Genomic DNA, 25,375 nt, shown 5'->3' on the forward strand with positions numbered 1-25,375 from the left:
GATATGTGACAGTATGCCGGAGACCACGGTAAGGTGTGTGTTCGGCGGTGATTAACGAGCAGGAGGCTCTTCTGCAGCTTCGGCGTGGCTGCGGCACTGGTCAGATTCCCTTCTCACGAGTAACTCGCTCCGGTTTTCAGAGTTTGGCCTCTTCTGCGTGTGAGTGCGATCTCTTGCCAGCTCTTACGCTACATTAATTTAGAGCCATCTACCTTTCCAAATGTGCTCCGGATTGCGGAACAGGTTTTGCTTGTAAACGCGAGGCCAGAGGTTCGGCAGAGGAGAGCTCCCGTTCAGGCATCGAGCAACTACTGCTGTGACCCGTACCCTGAAGTCTCTCTGCATAGACAGTAGAATACCCACGCTGGCCGCTCTGTGCCGTGCTATAAGAAGTGGCCTCTATGCATATAATTCAGGAGTTCTTTCAAAATAGCACGCACTGAGTCACGGGCTCGCTTAGTTTTAAACCACAGCTTGTGCCAAACTCGTTACGTTGATCGCTTGCCAAGCAGGGGCTGACTTTCCAGTCACAACTAACATTTTCCTTTTCTTTTTCTGCGAAATCTGCTAATGAAGGCTAAATGAAACAATGCAGGTAGGTCCACCGGCTAGATAAGAAATAGCTCCGATTCACTAACAAACGTTTCTTTTCTTTTCCAGTGACATATTCGATGCCATGTTCCCCGTCACACACATCGCAGGAGAAACAGTCATACAGCAGGGTAATTCCTCCCCTCGTTTCTTTCCCTTGGATCTTCGCTAAGATTGTACAATTCACCTCTCTCTGTCTGAGATTTCACCCTCTTTGCTTAACGGGAAGAATAACCGTATTCGAAAAGCCTCTAAGCGTGCAGCTCCATCGTAAGTTCACGGATGCAGATCTTTTGCTACGTGTGCGGAGATCTCCTACAAAGCCGCGCTGGCAGGTCCCCAGGGCAACACTTAAATGTAAATAGCACTTCAAATTAAAATGTTCGTTCCTTACCTGAAGACAGTCAGAAAGTGAAGCACAGCTCCGAACGCACAAGGGTGGCACAGGCTGGCTGAGGGTAATGAGAGCTGGAAAATATTTTTATGGTTGTTGGGAATATTCAACACCTCATTGTGCTGTATCGTCGTTGTCGCACTTGGCAACTTACCTGCGTGCCTGCAGCGCGGTGCGGGGGACTTCAGCGCCCTCGGGCTGTATTAAAGCCTCTTGTGTGTTTACACTGCACGAAGTGTTGAATCAATCAAAAGAGATAAATTAATGCAATTGGAAGATATTAATCGGAAGAAATCGTAGCCGTATTGTGATTTATGAAGGCAAATAGGCGAGGGCATTGCAGAAAATGAATCTCTGTGTAGGTAATCTGGAGCAGAAACCTGTGCAAATATGTACGGGATTAAACACGGGGACAGGAAGTTATTGAGTAGTTTATCAGACCTTCAGGAAACAATCCCCTTTTGTGTTTTGCTTCCAGGTGATGAAGGAGACAACTTCTATGTGATTGACCAAGGCGAGGTGGATGTAAGTACAGCCTTCCCGGCTAGGATTTGTTCTGAAGCTGCGCAATAAATCCGTGTGCTCTGGCCCACCGCTCGCCCCAGCCGTGTGCTGCGGGTCTGTCTCCTTTCTTCTTGAAATAGATTTCCCGGGACTGGGCTCGTTACTTTGCTTTTGTTGTGTTCAGTCGTTTGTACATAATTTTATAATCGGCGTGTTTTACGTCCTGGCTTATTTGTCCATTCCGAGCAGGAAAAGAGGGTGTCAAACCCGAGGGAATGACATTACCTTCAGAAGGGTAACCGCAGCTGGAGGTGCGCAGTCTCTGGCAGAGCAGGCCACCGTGCTGGAATGCACCCGAGGGTTCGGATCAACCAGAAGGAAAATATTTTCTTTAATGAGTTAGCTTAGCTCATGTGTTGGGTTTTGGTTGGTTTTTCTTTTTCCCCCAAATTGAGATACAGCCTGAGGCAGCGAGTTTCATCTTAGAAACCTTAATTTGCTTTTAAAATTAGGTCCAAATATACGAACAATGCAGCATATTAATAAAGCAAGGCTTATTATAAGTGTAAAGTGATCTGTTAGACCACAAAATGTTTACGGGAGTACGCGGTGGTTTCATCAGCCAGTCTTTGAAAAGAAGCGTCTTTCTGAACCTGCCTTCCAAGTCAGAATCTGTTCACCTCTTATCATTTTTATCCCATGTGAAACTCACCTTTTTGCAGTTTTGCTACAAGTCCTCATGTGAGTGAATTTTCTGCACCCACCTGGCGCATCCGCAGCTGCCGGATAGGACAGGCTCGCTCATTAGCAGCGATGCTCTTCGGATGCCCAGATGAGTTTTGTTTGGCAGGTTTAAAGAAGAAAGTGATTTATTTTAAATCCGGGCAGGAGGCATACAGTTATTTTAGGGAAAGTTATTTTTTTTAGCAGCCTGTTTGTGTCAGGAGACCGTCTAATTGGTATTGTTGGGAACTGAGAAACCTCACATGCTGCCTCTGCCTCTGGGAGCTGCTCCTCAGGAAATCCGCCTGACTCACTGTTCCTATCAGACATACCTCTCAACAGCAAACATTGCCACATCCACAGCGCCAGAAAAGAAAAGAGCAATATTTATAGAGCAGTGCTAAAATTTAGTTTTAAAATAATTGGTTAGAGCCCGATACCGAGCTTAATGAGTTCACTGGCTTTGAGTCAGACCCGCAAACGTAGGCAAATGCCTGTATTGAAGTTCCTGATGAATCCTCTTGAAAAATAATTTGTCCTCACTCAAGACCTTTAGGAAAGCCTTCTTCAGCCTTTGGCTCAGGGATTGTGGGGGACCGAATGACAGCAGAAAGGAGCCTGCCAAACCCTTGCAATTAATTGCAAAAAAGATAATCTTCCGTATGCGCATAGCGCCCGTACAAAGCAGAGACAAAACGGGGAAAATAAGGGCACAGGTACTCGTGAAAAGGAAGAAGTGGTTTGTGGATTTTCTGTAACTGGTGGGTGCCCAGTTGGCCGTGGCTCTGCAGACGACGAGAAGGACTTGTTCGGAGCCCCATTGCTGTGTTCTCTGTCGGGTGAGATGGCATCTTAGTTCCCTTCCCAGGTGCAGCCCGGCACCCACTCAGAAACACATCACTGCGTCGCATTGCTGCTCCATCCGAGCTTCTCCTCGGGCTTTTATGGAAAGCTGAAATTCTTTCATCTTGACCACAAATAGCCCAAGAAGAGACAAGTGTCTGGATCGTTTTTCATTGCTGGTTTCTTGAGTTCATGAAAGTCTTATGCAGAATAATCTTACATTCCTTAGAACGTTTCAAGGGCTTTTGAGGTTTCTGAGATAGGATTTGGGGTAAAATCTGAAAAACTACCACAGTGACTAAAGGGCCGAGTGCCACCGCCGTGCCGTTACACGTGGGCTCTTAAGCTCTATAGGTGGTTTTGCAAATTTTCCCCCAGAGCCCAGATTTGACAAGCTGCACACGCGCCGGTGGGCCTCGAAGCACCTGAGCAATTCTGTTGCCTTCAGTGGGACTCACCGTTTTGCTAAACAAGGAGGACAGTAGTGTACAGCTTTGTTTTACGCTGTTAGAGTTGAAGGCAGAACTTTTCTGTGCATTCCGAGTAGTTTGCAGTCCTCCAGTCACTTGGGTATGATATAGGATATACATTTTCCCTGCCTTGGCTGTGAGAGTGGCAACAGCAGAGTTTCTATGCGATGAATGAAATAACGGTTTCTTTGAGTAGATCACAGCTTCACCTCGGCAAACATTCTCAGTGCCTGCTCCCCGAAAGGCCAAAAGCAGCCTCTGTCCGCTAGGACGGGTCAAAATGGGCAGATCCACAATAACACCGTCCTGACACTTCTCAGGCACAAGTACGGACAGTTTTCGGACAGGAGCTGTGAGACAAACGCATCCTAACAAGTATTCGGAGATGTCGTTTGGACTGAGGTTATTCCAGGCGCAGCCAAAGCTCCCGACCCCTCTAAGTCTTGCAAAGCTCTTCCATGACCCGGTGCCCCCGCAGCACCCCCTTCCCGCGCCCCGCTGCCCCGCACCCCGGCTCTCCCCATCTCAGCTGGTGCTCTCTCCTTCCTACGCCGTCCCTGCGTCTTCAGCCGCAACGCACGCTGAATTCCTTTGCAGGCTGCTGGGGAAAGCAGGAGAGACGTTCGCTCGGCCAGGAGCGAGGTGCAGCTCCACCCTGGTGGGTGCAGGAGTTGCCTACGGGGAGCGCCTTCGCTGGGGAGCCGCAGGGAGGTGGTCCCGTCCCCCCGAGCAGAGCCCGCGCCGGCGCAGTCAGAGCAGGGTCACTTGCTCCGCCACACGCCGGCGGCAGCTCCCAGACCCCACGGCCACGCGCTGTCGCGCCGGCTGCACTGCTCCCCACAAAGGCGTTCTTCCTCTTTTTCGGGGCAGCGGCGCTAAACCCCGCGTTGTCTGAGGAAACTCCAGACTGCTCGTACGCGAGCTGCCGTTCATTTAAGCCTTGCCAGCTACGTTTTTTGGCACGCTTCCACCCTTCTCCAAGAAAAAAAGCGACTTGGAGAGTAGACGGTTGACCCCGAGACTTAAAGCCCGAAGCCGTTTTCTGCCGAGCTCAGCTGGTGTTGGCGTACGCATGGCGGGTTCCCACCCCGGCCAGGCTGGCTGCCGCCCTCCTCCCCTGCTCGGCGCAGGAGCCGCCGGTATTCCAGGGCTGCTGCGTTCAACGAGCAGTTTACTCCGAGGACATCATGACTGACGAGCACCCGGGTTTTCCGTACGCACCCAAAGGAGGTTACAATTGCCGTCACAAAATTCCCATCCCCTGGAAGAAAGCCGTGGCAAAACTGGAAGATAAAATAATCTATCGACCAAGCAACCAGAAGCAAACAGCAACCACCGCCAAAGCCAGAATAACAAAATCAGTGTGTGGTGTTTTGAGTTAATAAACCCGCAACGTTTAAAAGTAGTTTACTGTTAGAGTTTTGGCATAGGGACCCCAAAGAGTAAGTAAGAGCATTCTAATATTTTCCCTTAAAAATAATCTGAGTCGTATTAGAACTACAATAAAACATTTTTAGATGGAACAACGCTTTGTCCTCAAGGCTTACACTTTCCTAGGGCATAAAGAAGCCTTGTTAGCCTGGAAGAAGGTGTCTGTCTGTTGCCTTCTCGGCATTACCACGGACAGCCAGAGAGGACTCAGTGCCCTTCCGCTGGCCGGCGCGCTCAGCACGGGCTGCGGTGGGCCAAGGGAGAGGGGCCCAAGGCTTCACATGGAAAATAAAGGCTTTTAGCGATCGGGAAGAGGTTGGTCTCGGAGACCCCGGGTTTTCCTCCCCTGCACTGTACACTACAAAGCAGGCGTGCTTGGACCAACGCTGGCGTTGGGTGGGAAAGGACCTTAGGGCGTTCTCGGTCGCGGTCTTCCCCCGTAGCGCTCCGGGGCTGAGGGGGGTTGTTAACTCGTGACCCGGCGCTGCAGATGGATGAAGTTTACGCTGGGTAGAGGATGGCATGAGGTTTGAAGCCTCACGGGTCAGTCGTCTGCCGGAAGCTTTTCTGCTCAGGCAAATGCGAACGGATGCCAAGAAGCAGCTGGCAGAGCTTAAATTATAGTTTCCAGTAAAGATGTTGAAAGTACCTGCTAAAGTATGTGTCTTGCAAAAATCTCTAATCCATATTTCTAAATATAAAAAATGACTTCCTGTTTATTTTTTTAATCTTACAGCCTCACATTTTTTACTTTAAAAAGCACCGTCGACTACCCTTTTAAAACAGATGTATTTTTTTTTTAGCCTCAGCAACATCCTATTCTATTTAATGTCACAGCAACTTTCTCTACAGTCATTCTCAGGTTTTCTTCTTGTAAAACAACAGCAGCCAAACTATAGTATGGTGAAAATCAAAATGACAAATTTCCACTATCTTTTCTTAAATAGGTTCTGTGTTTACTGTATAAATCTATATGTTGAGCTACACATGACTGTTGTGGACAATAGATAAGATTATCTTTTGATTGCAGGCCAAGTCTTCTTGAAGCCCGTACTCGTATCTATGAACTCATTTGTATATACAAGGATGAAAATTACATGGTGCTTTATGTGAGAATACTGTTGGATTTTAAAACTAGTTATATTTTATGGTTAGATTCCATAGATCGCTTTTGGTTTGAACTTTTCCATCATTAACGATCTTTCTAATTTCAGAAGGATGCTTTTTGAAATTTGAAACAGAACGTTTTAAAGTTTGGAGTTTTTCAGATTGAATTTTTACGGATTCTCGAGGCAGTCTCCAAGTTCGTATATTTATATTTAAGAAAAGCAAATTCGTACTACAAATAAAGCACTGGCTTTGTTTGAGAGAACTACCCACATATAAATACCCTTCATGTCTAAGGCTTGCTTGTTTTTCCGAGAATAAATAAACCTCATCTTCATTTTTGGGTAACAAATATTGAGGCTTGACAAGACACAAAGCACAAATTATTACAAACAGATCTGAGGGAGGGGATTTAAGATCTAAAAGTTGCAATGTCTGGAATGAATTAGATTGTCCGCATAGATCACAAAGCGGCAGCGAAAAAAAGTGCTGAAACTTAACTTGAAATCAGCAATACAAAATCAGAGTAAAGGTAAATTCCCTCTGGGAAAGCTGATAGATGTTCGTATCCTGCCTGCAGAGTAGGATGTCTCTTTCCGTGCTCGTGGTAGGGTTACTTTCTGCTTCTCTAGACAGGAGGAAGATGAGCGAGGCCGAGATGCGTTCCCCTTGCTCGGAGCATTGTGCGACTCGTTGCCTGTTCTCTCGCGGTTAGCGCCTATGTATATCGCAGCCCACGAGGAGAGGAACTGCTGATGTTCGCAGGAGATTTTTTCCATTTGTCTCCTAAAAAAATAACGAAATGAACCAAGTTTCGTGATTTTCAAGCCCGCAAAAATGGCAGTGCTCGTACTGCATGATGGAGAACAATAGAAAGCTAAAGTACTTTTGGTCTGTGCAAAGTAGGTGGTCCTGATGGCTTGGTCATATTTGGGCATCTGCAGTTCTACGTTCCTCTTCAGCTGCACGAAAGGAGAAGGTTCCCGCTATTACGGAGCTGCGATTAGCAGGTCCAGTAACAATTAGGAATGATTCGCTCTCGTACTTGCCACTTTGGTGAGAGTTCACAAATGCCTAAAACTGCCTGAGCCAAAACCTCAGCCCAGCGTTTTTTAGGATAAAGAAGGAGAACATCTGCGCTGCTGCCATATAACATTGGCTTTCATCAGCTGTTCTGAGCCTAAAATAGTTTTACTTCCCACACCTTACAAACAGAGCTACTTTCCTTTCTACTTCTTTTTTTTTTTTTAAATCTATTTTAAAGGGATTCATAGTGGAGCTGAACGCTCTGTTAAAGGGCAGAATGGCTTTGCAATGTGCCATCGTGGCACCTTAACTTCATCCCGAAGACAAAAGTCGATGATTGACTCAGCCCTTTCAGAGAATGAAGTGCAGTGCTTTTCTTCCTGGAAAACAACAGTTATTCTCAAGCTGTTTTCTCTTTTGGAGATTGATATTGGAAATGGCATTTTTATTGGGGGGTGTGTGGATGCTGGGCCCAAAGATGGTCAGATTGGTGATTTGGTTCCACCTCAGAGTACTTTAAACTTGACACCCTCAGGGTGGAGGAATGGCCTTTGGCATGAGCTGTTTCCAGGCAAGATGTCGAACATGTTTTTGGGGGTCTTGTCAAGTAAGACAGGAAAATTAAAGACGTCTTAGAGCAGTTTAGTAGTAGCCTCTCTTTATAACAACTGTGCAACAGTAAATGTCCGTCCTTCACTTGCTCTACCTTGAGCTTTACCAGCGGAATTCCCCTCTCTGGGCTGCACTCATGTCACACGGCTTTAACAAAAACTGTCATAGTACTGCTTAAAAAAGTGTGTGTTGGAATGAGTTTATTTCCCACTTAAGGGTCTGAATTCGGACCCTTCCGCAATAACAAAACTTGTGCTTTTCAGCAACGGAGCTTATAGAACCACCTGGATTTTTGGTGTGCTGAAAAGGAGTCGAGGATACAATGTCAGTTGACATTCAGGATGTGGTCCAAACCTCATTGGAATGATTAGGTTTTTCCCATGGTCCCAGAGAGTTTTTACTGAGGAGATGGATTACTATGCTGTAGCAAACCCTGGGTCCCTGTGGCCAAATCCCCGCGGAAGGGGGGATCCCTGCATTCGAATACGCATATGGACAATTTTGCAATGATTTAATTGAGTTTAAAAATTTTCACGCGTTCTTATTATGCTACAAGGCTTTCCGAATCCTAATTTTATTCATCCATTTCTCCTGCTTGTCTCATAAAAAAAGAACCAGGAGCCACAGTATTCCCAGCTTCTTTCACCAGGAGAGTGCTTGGCTTTGCCTGGCTTTTTTAAAACCCTTTTTTTTTTGCTTTCTTTTTTTTTTTCATCATAAGGAGAGTCAAAAGTAGATTCAATGTTCTGTGAGATTTTCTTTCTGCGGTGAGTGTAAAAGTTTGAGCGGCAGTGTTATTCTCTTGTGTGATATTCTCCTTTGTGAGGTGCATCCTGTCGTGGCGGCGCAGTGAAGCTGTGGCTTTTGTGGTTTGAGCTCTTTCTTGGCAGTCTGCTACCACCTGCCTCTTTGGCATTATTTTTACCCTTTGTTTCAGCCCCTTGATCCTCAGATGCTCCGGGGACACCCAGAGCCCCGACACTGCCGGGCGCTCTGCAGTGATGCTGGTGCTGCTCCTTTTCAGCTGGTACCCACGAGGTCTTTCCACCAGCTGAAGGGCTCCGTGGCCGTATCCGTCTCCCACAGAACCAGCCCTCCACTGGCCTCAGGAGGAGCTGGATCAGATCTTAGTTGAATATCAGGAAGATAAATTGGCATTGATTCCAGCTGTAGTTTGCAATATGTCTTTTCATCATAAAATGACGATAGAAGTAAAATCACTACTGACAGTTTGTTGACTTCTGCCCCCAGTTCATTTACTTGGGTCACTGTCTTCTCTCCTGCCCAGCTGGAACACAGCTCGAATTCATATATTCTTCAAAAACTGTTTTTCTGTTACTCAGTAATTGGTAATAGGTTATGGTCTTTTCCTTTGCCGTAGATTCCTGCTTAAGCTGAGAATCCCTGCCTGTTCTCTTCATAGCATTGCTCTTCACAGCGCTTCCAAACAAATAGAGCGCGTTCTGCTTGGTTTCTGGTGGTGCTGCTCTGTAGCAGAGCGGGTAAACGCACACAGCCCTTCCCTTCCCTTCCCTTCCCTTCCCTTCCCTTCCCTTCCCTTCCCTTCCCTTCCCTTCCCTTCCCTTCCCTTCCCTTCCCTTCCCTTCCCTTCCCTTCCCTTCCCTTCCCTTCCCTTCCCTTCCCTTCCCTTCCCTTCCCTTCCCTTCCCTTCCCTTCCCTTCCCTTCCCTTCCCTTCCCTTCCCTTCCCTTCCCTTCCCTTCCCTTCCCTTCCCTTCCCTTCCCTTCCCTTCCCTTCCCTTCCCTTCCCTTCCCTTCCCTTCCCTTCCCTTCCCTTCCCTTCCCTTCCCTTCCCTTCCCTTCCCTTCCCTTCCCTTCCCTTCCCTTCCCTTCCCTTCCCTTCCCTTCCCTTCCCTTCCCTTCCCTTCCCTTCCCTTCCCTTCCCTTCCCTTCCCTTCCCTTCCCTTCCCTTCCCTTCCCTTCCCTTCCCTTCCCTTCCCTTCCCTTCCCTTCCCTTCCCTTCCCTTCCCTTCCCTTCCCTCTAAGCTCGCAGACACGAGAACAGGCTGAAAAGGGTTTATTGTGCAGGATTATAGCAGCGAGCTGCAGAATTCACAACCCCCAGGAGTCCCCGAACACAGCGCCGCGTGTCGGGAGCGGGGCTGTCCCCGCCGAGCGAGGAGGTGCCGCCCCGCGGAGAGACCCCTTTCTCCAGCGCAGGCTTCACGTCGCGCTCACGGGCAGGAATTCTTCTCAAGTTAGATGGTGTCCAGGAAAAACGCTGTGGTAGTGAGTGCTATTGATCCATACTGTCTTTCGAGTATGGAAAACCATAGCTAAGTACCGTGCGGGTCAGACACTGCTTCTGTAGAGCTGATGTTACAGATGAAGGATAGTTCTGCGTGTGGCTTCTCAAATCCAAAGCACTTGATAGTCTTCTCTAAGGGAGAAGTGGATCTCTGTAGCTGTATTTAAATGGTTGTTGGAGGCACTAGACTTAGGGAGGGAAAAAATCTTCCTTTTCAAGAGGTGTTTCCCTGTTTTGACTGTTTTTCATTTCATGGCCGTGGTGCTTTTCAGCAAACCTCACTGCGCATATCAACAAATCTCCTTCCTTTCAAGTTTGACAGTTTTAATAAAAAGCCAAAGTTGTGACCATTGTGCGTGTTGACTGTCTGAGCCTTGAGCACGAGAGGGAAACCACGGTGCCGCTTCACCACAGGAGCTGAAAGCCCAGAGAGTGAATACAGTCATTGTAGCGAAGCAAGACGGCTTGCAATGCTGTCGGCAGAGCGGGTTGTCACCCGCGCTGGGGACCGCCCGCGGGAACTGGTAGGCTCTGCGCTCCCTTCTGTGTCCCCGGCATTGACGAGTGGGAAGGAAATTACTAATTGCTTTTTAGGTAACTGGCGGTAGGAGGAAAACTCCAACCGAGTCCCCAAACTGGTTATGCTTCTCCTTTTGTCTTGTGCTGTGGCAGGTTTATGTCAACGGGGAGTGGGTCACCGGCATCGGGGAAGGCGGCAGCTTCGGGGAGCTGGCGTTGATCTACGGAACACCCCGGGCCGCCACCGTCAAGGCCAAGACAGACCTCAAGCTCTGGGGCATCGACAGAGACAGCTACAGACGCATTTTAATGGTAAGTTTAGAGAGAAGGGCTTGTTAATGGAGCCGGTAATTGTCCTTCCTGTTGTAGTGCTTCTGCGCTGTGTTCAGCCTACGCTGACGAGAGAAGGCCGCGCGGTCGGTGTTTCTACACAAAAGAGAGAGGACGTGGCGATAACGTCGAGTGGCTTAATTAGGTGAAGTGAGGGAAAAGGGGAGAAGATGCAGCAGAAAGATGCCGAGTCAGAAACGCAACTGAATCACGTTATTCGTAACTATTACACAGGAATGAAAGCCTCAGGAGGCCGCCCCTACCCACCGGGGCGCTGCAGAGCCCCTCCTCGTCGTGAATCTCCGAATGTCTTTCGGCACTACCTGTTGCCTCTGAAACCCGTCTGACCGCGCATTATACCCTTGGAGGCAGGCGGTACGGGGCAGATCCACCTCCGTAAAAAAACCCCAGACCTGTGCTGGACTCTGCCCTCCACCCGCTCGTCAGCGGAGAGCCGCTGGCGTGGTAGCGGCGGAGCCCCGGCTAACGAGTTGTTGCCCCTTTCCAACGGCCCCGTCTCGGCAGCAGAGCCGAACGGACCTTGTGGGTACGTAGGGGTTTGCTGCCGCTTCGCGAGTGGTGAGTTTGGAACGGAAACTTTGGCAGACAATTAACTTCAGCCATGTCATAACTGTTTTTTTTTTATGAGTTTGTTTCCGATGTCCGTGTGCATATCTTTTCCTTCTCCATAAAATATTCCTTTCTTTTTGATAATTAACAGACAGATGACTCTGTTTAAAGCTTCTTTCTCACCAGGGCTCGTCTCTAAAAGCTGCATTGTTTCATTCTGATCCGAAGGAAATGACACTCTGCTCTCAGCGCAACAGAGTGGGCATTTTGAGATCGCCTGTATTTCCAGGCGATGTCATGGATAACACAAATTAGCAGAAGAATTGAGTAGATTTTACACTGAAATGATTAGTTCTTAAGCAACGGAGTGTCAGAGTGATCTTTCTTTGTAGCGTGTGACGATTTGGATGTCTGTATGAAACGTTGCTGGTTTTCACGCTGAGTTCTGTGTCACACAAACGAACATCACACTGACACCGAGAGGAGTACATCTGATGGGAACACACTCTATCCCCAAATATACGGCCTGATTGCTCCAAGACAAAATAGAGGAGTGATGCTGGGAAGCGTACTGTCTTCTCTCTTACGGATAAGCAGGATGAAGAGTTTTTGAGCGCTTCCCAGTGCGGGGAAGTGGGCAGTAGTAACCGAGACTTTCCGCAATGTATTTCTAAAACACAGAGCGGGAGAATTCGCTGACAGATTTAAGAGGTGCACTCAACTTGTTTGTCCCACGCCCTACACGCATGCAACGGAGGGGGGTCTGGGTTAACCGGCGCGATGAACCTGCGCGATGAACCTGCGCGCCGCAGGGAAGAATCCAAGGTAGGAAAGAGAAGGAATATAGGAGGGAAATCAATGTCAGGACAAGCCACACGTTCCTTGGCTTTTTAAGCATAGCTTTCTACAGCTGCCTCGCTGCTAAAGAAGGGAAGGGACAGATTCACAGGCCGCGTAGCCTGGAGGTAATTTCGGTTTTTGCGTTGACGACAACAGCGGTACCTAACATCGTCCAGCCCTGGGAGCTTTCAGGTTTGGCCATGTGTCCGCTACCATCTGATCGCAGCCTTCAGAAGATGAATATTTGATGCAGGGACGGGATTTTACTAAAAGGGGTTAAAGTCCCAGGTGGAAAAGGCTGTTCCTAACGCTGGCTTTAGCCGTGCACACAACCTGACTGTTACAGATATCCTTCCGTTTGAGTCTAGTGTAGTGCAAGTGGGTTTCAAATTAATTTACATATTCTCTGAACCAGCGACCGCTGTACCTTTCCCAGCTCAGCTTCTGCAGCTGATGAGACCTTTACCTTAACACGGAGGTGTTTTCTATCTCTCTCTCTCTTTTTGTGTGTTTTTGTTTTTTTTTTTACAGTTGGGGCTATTAAAAATTGGTGGTCTGTTGGCATTACATTAGATACCCAGACAGTGTAATTGTAGTATTCCCCATACTTAGATGGGAAATATTTCAGGCAGCACGGTGAATTAGTTGCTGCAGGTATAGAAAATGCCCAATTTTAAGTGCTGTCCATGGTGAGTGCAATTTACCCGTCCAGACTACATGAATTCTCTCGTCTTTTCGTTTAATTGTAGGTGCAGCGTGGATAATTTCTTTGCTGTAGGTGAAATGAGAGAGCTGTCTCTGTGCCTTGGCGTGCGGGCAGGTTACGGTGCCTCCCCGCGCCTTTCCTCAAGCCCGAGAATTAATTACATCACGTTTCAGCGGCTGCAATTCCCACTTGAAGCTGACGCCGCCGTTCCGCGGCTGGGCTCGCCGTGCTCCCTGCCACCACGCAGCAGCAGCTGCCTTTCCAGTCCCAGAATCACGGTTTCCTGCCATTTAGCCTCTAACCTTATGTTTTTAGAAAGCTGCTGGATATTTTGGATGTGGAAATGCTTCTGCCTTTAAATAAGAAGTGGTGATGCTTAGGGTATCTTTTGAAATATATAATTTAAGGTGATTTTAAAATGGAGGGAGCATTTTTTGCTTTTCTATTTTCTCTTTGCAAATACTTTTGTCCAGGGATCAATGACCTTTTTCTCCCAAATATGTGGGTTTTTTTTCTGCAGTCAGATAAAGCCCCCCCATAACCTGAGATAGTTTTTTGCTGTGTCTGCGTTCCTTCCTGGCCATGGCCAGCCTCACCTCCTCTCAGTCCTGTTGAAATTTTATTCAAGTTGTAAATATTTGTTTGCAAATCATACCTTCAGAGCCGCACTTGCCAAAAAGATTTTATCCTGTCATGAGACGCTCGACTCTCTGCCTCGCGTCTCCTCGCAGGCTCTGGTTTGCTTCTTTGCTTCGCATTTAGTAATTTCTAGTTTTTATTTCTGCTTAGTGCCGTTTTCCCCACTTACACGTCTCATTGATCCAGACTGGTTTATGGTATGAATAACATGCGTCTCAGGAGGTTTGGCAGTTTGGATTTTCCTTGGGTTTGTTTTTTTTTGGATGGACAAAGACTGATGCAAAAAAGTTCCTGCGGGCTTTTCGTTACACTTGTCAGCCAGTTATAATTTAGCCTGTCCCAAAAGAAGTTGGTTAAAACAGATATATTTCTTTACATTTCACTGTCTCAGGTTAGGTGTCCTGGTGCTTGAAGGTCACGGTCAAGTTTGGTGTAGCAGCTGTGGTGATTGTAAATGTTGGGGTAGTTCTTTTTGTCAGGATCTGCAGGGGAATTGGTTGGCTTTCACTGCAGTCCTTGACAAAGTGTTATACCATGAAATTCATCATATGATATGGATTACAAAAAAACCCTACAAAAAAACGCTTCAACATGTTCCCCTCTCAGTACACTCACAAATTATCTGTCCATCTGTGTGTTCCGTTCATTTCATAAAATTATCTGTGCTGAGTTGTATACTTTTCACTCTGTTGCAGGTTTTTTTATGCGTAAGTTCTCTGTGTGCACACACACATCTATGGATATATTCTATATTTATTTACTTACGTTCTTCTGGGAGAGATGCAAAGGAATTTTTTTTGCCATAGGATTCTCATGTAATTCAGCTGCTGAAATGTTGCTGCTTTCTTCTTTGCAATTGGGATTCAAGAGCATCACGGAGTGGGGAACATCCCAGGGTAGTACAATATTTGTATTCTAAATATAGCAAATACCAGAAATACCGGAGAAGCAAATGTCTGTATCCCAACATCAGATTGATCCCCCAGACAATTCAGTTCCCAGACTGAGGAAATTTGAAGTATTAATTTCTTGTAATTTCTTCTTGAAGAAGGCTTGATCCGGGATGATTTAACTATCCTCTAGTTCCCATGGTCCGCGGTACCTGGCTCGGAGGGTGCAGTGCTTTGCCTATTTGGCAAATTTTGCTCCTAGAGCAGTGAGTTGTCATACTGGGATATAAGTCATGGCAAATCAAGGTTAGTCAGTTCCTAATGTTATGCCTCATTTTATTTATGCTATTTTGGCTTTGTTTTACCACCTTTTCGCAGCTTTGAACCCGAGAAGAGGTTCTTTAACAAGTGCCTTGTCCCACTCAGACACGATCGCTCAGCAGGACTTCGTGTGTCTGTAATATGTGTACGGTGGCCAAAACCCAACGTGAATCCGAAGCCTCCAATCCGTCCGATGTCTGCGCAATGGAGCACCAGCACCTTGCGGGCTATTTTGTTTTCATGGCCAGTATGCACGGTGACTCTTTTTTTCGCGCTCCTGTGAGAATGCGCACCCACAGCATCATTCAGTGTCAGGTTTATGCAGGGATTAAACGGGGCTGGAACAGTCCAGAAGGCCGTTCCGGCACCTTCTGTCAGCGTAACTCTTTCATTTGAAACTTGAGCCACTCTTTGCCTTTCGGTAGCCATTTGTTTGGCTTCTTACCGAAGGTGGAGATTTCTAGGAAGGACCCGATCGACTCCAGCCAGCCCATCTGCGCGCCCAAAAAAGTGCAGCAAGAAAGAAGACGTGAAGAGTGCTGGAGGGAAAAGGCAAAGAGGCAACCAGAGGGAGAGACAGAGACCGGACTGGAGGAGTGGGAAGAAAAAATGGAAGAAAACGGGGAAAGTGAAGGAGGGGGAGTTGGAAGAGAGATGCAACAGTCCTATTCAACAGGACCGTTATCCTCCCCGGGGCGCTCCTTCTTCCTCTCCTGGGGACTGCTCACGCTGAGCCCAGGGCTTGCTACATTTTAAGTGCTCCTAAAACTGGCCTTGAGCTATTTTTTGGGTGGATTTGGCAAATGCAAGTGATCTCCTTTCTCCTTGGGACTGTTTCAGGGAGGAGCGCTGCAGCTTAGAATATTAACGAGTCTTCCTAGTTAGTGGGAACCACTGTCTTTAAGAAGATGAGGTTGTGCGTGACAGCTCAGAACCGGGGAGAAAGCGAACAAAGGAAAGGAGGGAGAGGGAGAAGCAGAGACTATTGAAGTAAGTTATTAATAGGTTAGAAAAAGCAGAATTAATAAAGACTTTTTAAAACATGCCATCAAGAACCCTGCCAGTGCAGAATTATTCATGTACATTTACTATTGTTTTTATCTGGCTCAAGCAATAAGATTTCTACTGCTTCCCTTGGGAAACTTTTCTGCAAGAGAATAATTCCTAAGTTGGGAAAACTTTTTTGATATTCATCTTAAATTAGATTTTCTTAATTTTCTCCCATTACTTTGAGTTATGTCAAGTTATGCTGCACTAAATTGCCCTCTCTTTCTGTCATGTATCTGTAGAAGATTATCAGTGTCTTCTTGAAACCCTTGCCACGATGCATGCCAGCTGTGAGCGTGACATAGCGTTGAACTGACCTGTACGGGCTGAATTTGTCTTGCTCCTTCTGTACCGGCTCTCCCCAAGTGTTTTGGCACTTCTTCAGGCTCTGTTTGGTTTGGGAGCTCTTTTCTGGAGAAGAGGTACCCAGGCAGAGCGTGGCACACCAGGCGCCATCGCATCCGAGCCGTGGAGATGGAGCCTCTCGGCTTCATTCCTGGGTGATGTCTTTGAGTATACAGACCGAAATAGCCTTGGCTGTGTTCCTGTTGCGGTGTGAGGTTGCAAACCAGGTCTCACCTACTGTCTGTAAATCTCTTTCAACTGTACAACTTTCCAGTCTTCTTCCGTTTGTCAAACATCTGTGCTTTGGGATTTTTTTTTTCTTTGCATTTTTTAGCTGTATTTTCCAAACAGAAGCTCGTTCTGTTATTTCCTACTCCCATTTCTAATGTCTCTGGGTCCTTTCTTGTTATTTTCCTGTCCTGGCAAGCTTTCATAGCATCTCCTCGTCTGCAGATATCGTTACTGTCTGATTTGTTGCTGCCTCTAGAAGATCCATGAAAATATTGTGCAAGAACAGCCGTAGCACAGGTCCCAGGGCACGTGCCGCTCGCCCTTCTGCAGGAACCACTCGAGAGGTGACGGGAGAGGTTACGATGATGTTCATACCTGTGGCCTCAACAATTTCGATAACGTGACTAGACCAAAGAAAAGTAGTGTAAAAGGACATCGGGAGTCGGAGGTGACGTTATGTGTATGGGAGGGGATGAGAGGGGAACAGTAAAGGAAGGTGGGAAGTAGGCACATTCTCTCTCTGTTTCGTGGAGAGGAAAGATGATTAACACCAGTGGAAAGTTGGTTGGAAGATTTCTACTGCTGGGTTGGTTTTAGCTTATATTCAAGTAGCGTTCTGTCAAAGTCCCTTCCCCTCGCTCTGCTTGTGAAAGCTTGTGCGGGGAAGCACACTCAAGTGGAAACAGTGTGCGTGAGGGTGAGCCACGCGTCTCCTTTCTGGGAGAGAAATTGGGGTCCCATTGTGCCAACTGGGATCCAGCGTCACGTGCTGTGAAAATGCAGAGTCAGCGCCGGTGCCTGCCTGAGCACCCGTGGGTGAAGCTCTGCTGTCGGGTGGCTCGTCCCGCCCGGGATGGAGGCTGTTGTTCGTCTCCTCCCAGAGGGATGGAAGGTTGGATGGAGCCATCCTGCAGGTTGAGGTGTGAGCCATCAGTTCACTGTGGGTTCCAGTGCCCGTGCTGGAAATAGGACTCCTAAACCTCAAGCATCAGTTCTTCCGTAGGCTCTTGTTCTCCCTTACCTTTGTGATACCACCCCACGGCGTGGGATAGTTAAGCCAGTGAGACATTAAGTGGAGTCCCACTGAGCTTCTATTCTATTACAATACAAAAAAGTGATGATAGCACATTTAATTAATCCTTTCCGCTTCAGCTTTGCTGTTGCATTTGCCTTCGCGGTGCGTTCTGTAGCGCTGCCCCGGCTGGGTTTAGCGCAGCACCATCGCAGCCGGTGGGCTGTGGGAGGTGGTGGGCTCTCGCTCTGCGGGGCGTCTGCAGCTCTCGCCTTCCCGCGCCCCTCTGCCTCTCTAAATACTCGAAGCTGTGGTCAGGCGTCACTTACGGCTACTGATTACTGCTTCTTAAAATTCATCTGTGTCCGCAAGTCATTTAAAAAGCATTTTCCACATCTGTCCCCGGGTGCCCCAGCCCAGCGAGCTAAACCACCAGTCTGGTTTTCCACAGCTGTCAATTTTGCCGTTCGCGCTCCCACTCGATTGCAGGGAGGAGAGCCACAACCGCGCAGTGTCCAGTTTTCCATCCTTTGTCTCGCGGCGAGCTGTCAGGATCTGGCGTGGTTTGCAGAGCCTCCTCCGTTTGAAGTTAGGGTTTTTTTTTTTATTTCTTTTTTCTTTCTGGCACTTCAGATGCTCTCGGGGGCCCCCGAGGTTGAGAACCAGGTTTGTCAGACAGAGGGGTCAGACAGGGGTTACCGATGCTATCGCTGAGAGGCGAACTGTCATCACCAGGCTTGGAAATTATGACGGGGGTGCGGAGGGGGAGCCCGCGGTAGCCGATGCTGCGGCCGATCCCGAGATACCTGCGGAGAGCGGCGGCTCTGGCCGGTCCCACGGCTGGTGCGGAGCAGGGGGACCCCAGGAGCAACGAGGGGTGGCCCCAGAGGAGAGCACCTTCTGCTGATGCCAAAGCCTGTTCGTGTTGGTGGGAGCATTCCTGGTGCTCTGGGTCCGCCCCCACCTGCGTGGTGCGTGTGGGGAGAGGGTCGATGTTGGATTCTTGGTTATGTCACTGCTCCGGCGCCCACTGTCCTTTCCCATTTTCATACTGGAAGCGCTTCTGAACGCTTTCACGGTGGAGGGTAAAACGGTTCTTCTCTTTTTTCCTTTGTCTATCCCCACTTTCCACCTCTGCTTCCAGCACTTCCCAGTGCTCGCTTGGAGATGAGGAATAGAGAAGTGGCATTTTCCGTGGCAGAGATGACACCCGCTTCTGTCTTTTCTGCCCGGCCTATAAGTAAATCCCGTCTTTATTTCCCCTTTCTTCAGAAGATGAGTGTATCATCTTTGTGCTGTGTTCCTGCCGTGTAGATTTGGGTAGCGGGCGTCAGGCAGCCTTCCGCATCCGCCGGGACCCTGCCCGGGCAGAAGCGATGCGGGCTGGCGTGTCGCGGTGCGGAAGGAACCGCGCAGCAGCGGGGGACACCCTGGAGTTCCTCGTTGGTCCCCGGTTTTCTTTTCAAGTCGTTTGTGTCCCTGCAGGAGGAGATAGGGATGAAGCCGTTATTTTTGTATTGGTAAAACTGCACCGTGTTTTTTCGTACCTGAACGGCCTCCGCACAGGCGTGCTGGAAGGGCTGCTCGGTAAAGCGTGAGCGCGTCGTGCTCGTCGGCCCTCGGCTCCCGGCCCTCGGCTCGGGTTGGGGGGGGAACCGGGGAGTCTCGGTCGGTGCGATGCTGTCGTGGAGGCCCCGTGGCGGTAGCGATTGGCACCTGCGGATCTTCAGCCCCAGGGCAGAAGGGCCGGCTGGAAGCGCGGGTGAGGCAGACGGCTCTGTAACACCCTCAGTCTCTACAGCTGCGCTGCCAAAAGCCCACCGATACCCTTTTGGGCCTTTAAAATGCCCTCTCTTGAGGTAGTCTGTGCCAAGGGTGCACGGAGCACCCGGGCCAGTCGCAATGGGGTGTTTCTCCCATTTAGGCTCACTTTGGCCTCTAATACAGAAAAGAAAAAATAAAACAAAACCAAAACAACAACAACAAAAAAAAACCCCCAAGACACTACTTACGGTTTCTGTCTGTGGTGATCAAACACTGTGTAAGCAGAAGTTTTCTCAGTAATTTATCACGCAATAAAATCTTACGAGAGTGGGAATGACTGTGCTGGTGCTGCACATACATTGACGGATCGTCTGCTGCAAAACGCTTAAATCTTGTTAAAATAACCATCTGAGTAGGTTGCTCAGCAGTAACAATACACACAACAGGTACCGAATACAAACCGGGCCTGCAGGTAAACACCCTTGGCATTAAAAAGGCTTTAACCTAAAAGGATGGGACCCCTGAGGGGCACATTTTCAGTTTTATCCTACTTTGTAATTGCAAATTCCCTTCTAGCAGGGCCTCACCGGTAACAGGATATATATTGAATTAGCTAAACGGTTAATTGACGAAGCTCTGGCTTTCAAATGAGCGCCTGTAAATAATGGGCACAGTTCATCTGCGGTGTCCAGTAACACCAGTGCAGTCGGGGAAATTACACCGGGGTTGAATTCGATTCCTTCTGTCTTTGCTTATCAGGAATACAACTTGCCCAGACATTTTATGGGGAAACATTTGCCTCAGGGTGTTTGTACTGGCTGCGCTTAAGATTTGGAAGGGGAGGGGGAAGGAGAAGAGCAGCTGTAGGAAGAAATGACAGGAATACGTTGTGTAACCTTCTACCTCCTCTCTCCTCCGATAACAGGGCAGCACGCTGAGGAAGCGGAAGATGTACGAAGAATTCCTGAGCAAGGTCTCCATTCTGGGTCAGTTGCCCTTTGGATTTGCCTCTTAGTTCCTCTGTTGTACGTGTTGGCGGAATGAATTTTGGTCTTTGATGGCACCACGAAAGCGATGGCGGTCACACAGAAGGTCTCCCGGTTGCGTCGTTTCCGAAAGCGTAAAGGGCCTTTTTTAGGACTTGTTTCTTTCTCATTCTTTAATATGCACCAAACATTTGTTTGAAGGGCGAATCTTTCCTTAAATATAGGAGCGGGCACGCGCTGGCAGCCCTTCGGTAGCTGCTGTTGCAGTGGAGATCGTACGGATAGAGGAGAAAGCAGTGCAGAGGGATGCATTTGCCGGAAAGTCCAGTTGCATCCTTCCAGGTGACAGGCGAGAGGCTTTTCCCTGTGAGAATACTGTATTTATGTGCACTAAACAAACGAAGCTCACAAATCCGAACGGACTGATTTTTTTTTTCCTTCTGTGTGTTTTACGGCTCCTGTCTCACATTCTTAAAACATCTGTTTAGCTTCTTGTCCTTGGATTTTGTTTCCCTTTGATTAATGCGATAGCCACGAAATTTGGACGTGTTCTTGATGGCCTTCGGTAGGAACAACAACAAACCCATAATGCCTGACCAATCAATCACCATTAGGAGAACAAAAGCTTCTAATGAGGAGGACAGTGTTAGACAGTACAGTGAAATGTTGACGCTGTAGGAGAAACATCAGGTTTCCGCTGGGGCTATTAAAAAAAAAAAAACAAACCCAAAACCGGCAGAGGATTAATTTGCTATATAATCAGTACAGGATTAATTTGCTGTATAATCAGTACAGGATTAATTTGCTATATAATTAAAATATTTATATTTCTATCTAAACAGTTTTCTTTTCTTGTTTATGGTATTCCTCTATTATTTGGGCTTATTTACCTGAAATGTGAGAGTCTTAGTGAAAATATACTTGAACTTCTGAGAGGTGCTCTGCATGAAATTTTCAATTCCGTTTGTGCGCTTAAAGTAAGGCCAAGTATGTTGCTCACTTATTAATGAAGTTTTCGCCATTTAATTTTATGCTTAATTTAAATCTTCCTAAATTAAGAACACAAATTATACCAAATTACAATGAGTATTTAAAGAAAAAAGGATCTGTGCACCTGTGCTAATGAGAAGCAATTACAACAATGAGACATCTCGAAACAATTGCAGAGGAGAAGGGTTATTCAAAGATGCGCTTCCTTAAACATGCGGTTTGCAATGTAATTATAGCCCAGATTGTAGTGTGGCTTTTCAAGCTCAGTGAAAAACGAGGTAGGACTTCAAGATTTGAACCTTTTTTTAAGTATGGAAAAACACCAGACAAAATACCGCGTCCTTTCAGGAGCGTGGAGAATCCAGGTGAAATGCGTAAGGATCTGTTTCACGTGTCCAGAAAGCAGATGAGAGCCGGGAAACAGAAAGGTGATTTGGAGTCTCACCACACAGCGCTGAGCAGTCGGCTTCACTTCGTGCCTTAATGTGGGCGGAACTTGGTGATTTTGTGGTGGAAAAGCCTCTGCCTGCTTCTTACACGGATTTCTTCAAGGCTTCCGTAGTGTCTGCAGCTAGCCGTATAGCTCTAAGAGCAATTATCTATTTTTTTAAAATTTTAAATCTAAGGAATTTTTAGATTATTGGTAGCTGCTTGTAGTGTACTGAACAAGAAATGAGAAAACTAATTGTTTGAAATCTCCCTTCTCTAGTTTAATTAAATGTAGAGCCATGAATTGATACGTACAATTTAGAAACTGCAAAAAATTGCACGTGGTCTACTTTATTTGATGCTTCGTTTTAACTCTGCAACTAAAACTTTAAGAGTTTTACCATGTACAATCTTCTATATCTTGCAGGAACCATTAACCATTGTATTTGTAGTGTCCCTTAGACAAAAGAGAGACACTTCGTGACTACAGCTGGAATTAGCTTTGCGTTTGTCATAAAGGCAACTGAAGAAGTTTCAAGAGACTCTTTCTTTTCATTGTTAATTACTGAGTTCTTTAAAAAAAAAAGAAAAAGCCTGCTCTAGTCGGTATGAAAGAGTTTTATGCTTATTTTTAGTCAAACAGAGCACTTTTTGCGTGTTGTACTGAGGATACGGGCTTGGTCTTTGATATGAACGCTTCTGCGGCAGAAGCCACAAATACACCAGGAAAGCGCGTCAGTGATTACAGGAGGGGAAAATAGTAGAAATAATCATTTCCCAAACAGCGGCAGAAAGTGGCACAAAACCATGGAGCCGTAAGTGAGTCGGGCAACTCAGAACTCCCCTTTGGTGCGCTGAAGCAAACCGTCTGGCGCGGTCGCCGGAGGCAGCGTGTGCTGCCCAGCTCAGCCAAAAGGCTTTTTGAATTTTTAAGAACAACTCTTTCGCCCTCGCCCAGTAGTTCTAAGCAATATTTTCAACAAAATTGCAGAAGCGGAGTCTGAGAAAACAGCCCAGATTTAATGCTGGTGTCAGGAGCCGCGTCTTGTCTTGTTCAATAATTCATAATAAGTGAGGATCAGCAGAGGTGAATTTGAGCCCAGCTTTTTGGGGCAGTGAAGGTTATATCACTGTAGTATCTCTTTCATTTAATAACTGTTAAACCTGTCACTTCTTTCAGTCAGACCTGGTAAAAGCACAGAAGTTCAAGTCCGATTCATTGTCTTGAATTCCCACGCGGAGGGGGAGAGGGGGGAGACCCGGCCCGGCACCCCTCCGCTCCCCGGGGCAGGACGGGGGAAACGCGGCCCTTCGCGGCGGCGGCAGGAGGAGGGCAGCGGGACAGCGGTCTTTTGCCCCAAAGCTGTCCCGGGGGATGCGCGGCAGCTGCCGGTGGGCGGTGAGGACGCGGCGCCGCAGGACGCGCGCTGTGGCCACCCCAGTACTCATAAAACAGACCGGTATTTCTTTCTTATTGAAGTTTACTTTGAAGTTTTACAACTTTTCTCGCTGAACGGGGGAACGAAAAGAAAAGCGCTTTGTAAAGCATCGGGCTGGCGAATGAGAGCGCGGTGGCACTGCAGACACGGGCGCCGAGCCGCTGCTCTCCCTGCCGGCCGCGCTCGCGGGGTGCCGCCTCGGCTGCGGCCGCGCCTGGCCTCGCGCCTCTCTCGGATGGGCTCCTTGGCGTCGCCTGTCAGGAGCCCGTCCGCGACCGGCTGAGAGCAGCTCCGAGGAAGAGGCGGTGGGACACGTTCTGACATCTGGCGCGGGCCGTGGGGAGAGGATCGGGGCGCTGCCGTAGTGCGGGTGCCCGCGCGCAGCCCCCAGCCTGCTCCCGCTGCAGCGCCCGCCGCAGCGCAGGCGCGCGGAACCGGAGCCAACTTTTCCCGTCCAGCTTTTTAAGATTATTATCTGGGCGGTTACTAAAGTCTAAGACACAATGAATAAATGCATTCCTGTTGCCCAACTGGAGGTTCGTGCGAAGTGCCTGGATGAAAGAAATGTTTCTTTTAGGACAGAACCGGGCATAGCAGAGCTGTCAGTTTAGATACGAATCTTCAGCCAAAGTCAGAGTCTTTTTATAATAAAGCTTTATGATCTTCAATATTGTAGAGTCCCTGGACAAATGGGAGCGGCTGACAGTGGCTGATGCGCTGGAACCGGTCCAGTTTGAAGACGGAGAAAAAATTGTTGTGCAGGGAGAGCCCGGTGATGACTTCTTCATTATTACAGAGGTAAGATTGGCATCCCGATAAGCTCTGTCGTTTCCTGGTAAAGATCAAGACTTTACATTAAAAGACATTTGGGTTCAGTTTAATCTCTTACTTCAGCGTAAGCTCCACTCAAACCAGGAGAATTACTCAAAATTCAAATGAATTCAGACACCAGTTCCGTGGAAATGGCTTAAGTGGGACAATCCCTAGTTTCCAGTAAATCGAAGAGGCAGCGGAATTTTGAGGTGTGTCTCATGTCTTTACTATTTGAAGGTTTGTTTTCTCCATGAGATTTTTCTTGTTCGGAATTGTCAACTCTTGGAGCAGGCGGGCCGGGCCCACAGCGCATTGACCATTGTTCCCACAGGGACTTAGAGGGGAAATCACAAACAAACGTCTGTAAACTGCAGCGGGAGACCTGATCTGAAAACGGATAATTTGTTCTTTGTTTTGCCTTAAACTCGGTCCAAACGGCTGAGCCATCTTCTTGTTTACCCTCACACAGGCAGACAGATCTGTCAGGCAGCTGAAAACGCTGCCATCTTTTTGGGACACTTCGGTTCCGCCATCTCACTTCTGCAAACAGATGCTGACGGGGTTTTTCCTCCCTCTCTGACATGAAGATGTGGCTCCTCGGTCTCTCGTGCAGATACCTCGGCGCCGTGATGTAACAAGTTATAAAAGGGTATCAGAGAGGCTCAGACTGGGAATAACGAGCCAGATTTGGGGGTAACTGGAGCTTTCCAGTACCAGCTGTGAGTGGCCACGCACAAATCTGTAGTCAGGGAGTGACCGGCGCTTGGCTGTGTGGTGCAATCCCAGGCCAGATGTTGCCTGCCCAGTGGCGAGGCCGTGGGGGCACAGGAGATCGGAGCCCCTCGCCGTGGGAGAGGGTGGCTCGGGCGGGTGTAGGGAAGGCGGTGTCAGTGTGTTGCCCCGCGGTCCGGGTGTGCGTACAGGGAGCGCATCTCTGGCTCCATCCTCCGGTGTGCTGTGGTGGGATGTGGGAGGAAAGCCCCCTGCCCGGCACCCGGCTGAGGTGAGAGGGGCTGTGCAGCGCCCATGGCACACGGCTGAGAGCCCAACGGCTTTCCCTTTGCGTCCTCCTTATCGCTGAATTTTTGGGTAGGTGCCTCTGTCCAAGGCAGCCGGAATTTGTTTCGGAATCGATATTCTAACACTGACAATTTCGTTCGTTCTTTCCTCTTGAATGTTGGATGCCGGTGCTGAAATACAGACTTGGTTTGTGAACGTGGTGTCTCCTCTGACGCTCGCAAAATTGACCGCGCAGATAACTGCACCTGTGTATCGCACAGTTGGGCACTTCGGGAACTTTAAATCTGTGATGAGCAGTGCCCCCTCAAAACACCAGTGGCGGAATAAAAGAGATTAATACTAGTTAGGGATTTTGTCTCATTAACGGGATACTTGGTATATAAGATTTTTTTTAATTTCTGCTGGTGTTAGTAAGTGTCCTGCTATTCCTTGCAGCAGCGTGAGACTAGGAAAGCCCGATTTTCTTAGCCATCAAATCCCATGTGGAAAATCGGCAGCTTGATTAAGAATTACCAA

General features: G+C 48.0%; 1 protein-coding gene across 1 annotated transcript; it reads left to right on the forward strand.

Moving 5' to 3' along the window:
* Window positions 1-13: 13 nt before the first annotated feature.
* Window positions 14-20,197, forward strand: PRKAR1B (protein kinase cAMP-dependent type I regulatory subunit beta; the record flags this gene model as incomplete). The annotated part of the gene is made up of 5 exons (XM_082490754.1): window positions 14-33; window positions 661-722; window positions 1,464-1,510; window positions 10,641-10,799; window positions 20,108-20,197. 5 exons carry the CDS (start codon window positions 14-16, stop codon window positions 20,195-20,197), a joined length of 378 nt encoding a protein of 125 aa, XP_082346880.1.
* Between the last annotated feature and the right edge of the window lie 5,178 nt (window positions 20,198-25,375).

The sequence above is a fragment of the Vanellus vanellus genome, assembly GCF_965231255.1.
Source record: "Vanellus vanellus genome assembly, chromosome: 14".
Lineage (NCBI taxonomy): Eukaryota > Metazoa > Chordata > Aves > Charadriiformes > Charadriidae > Vanellus > Vanellus vanellus.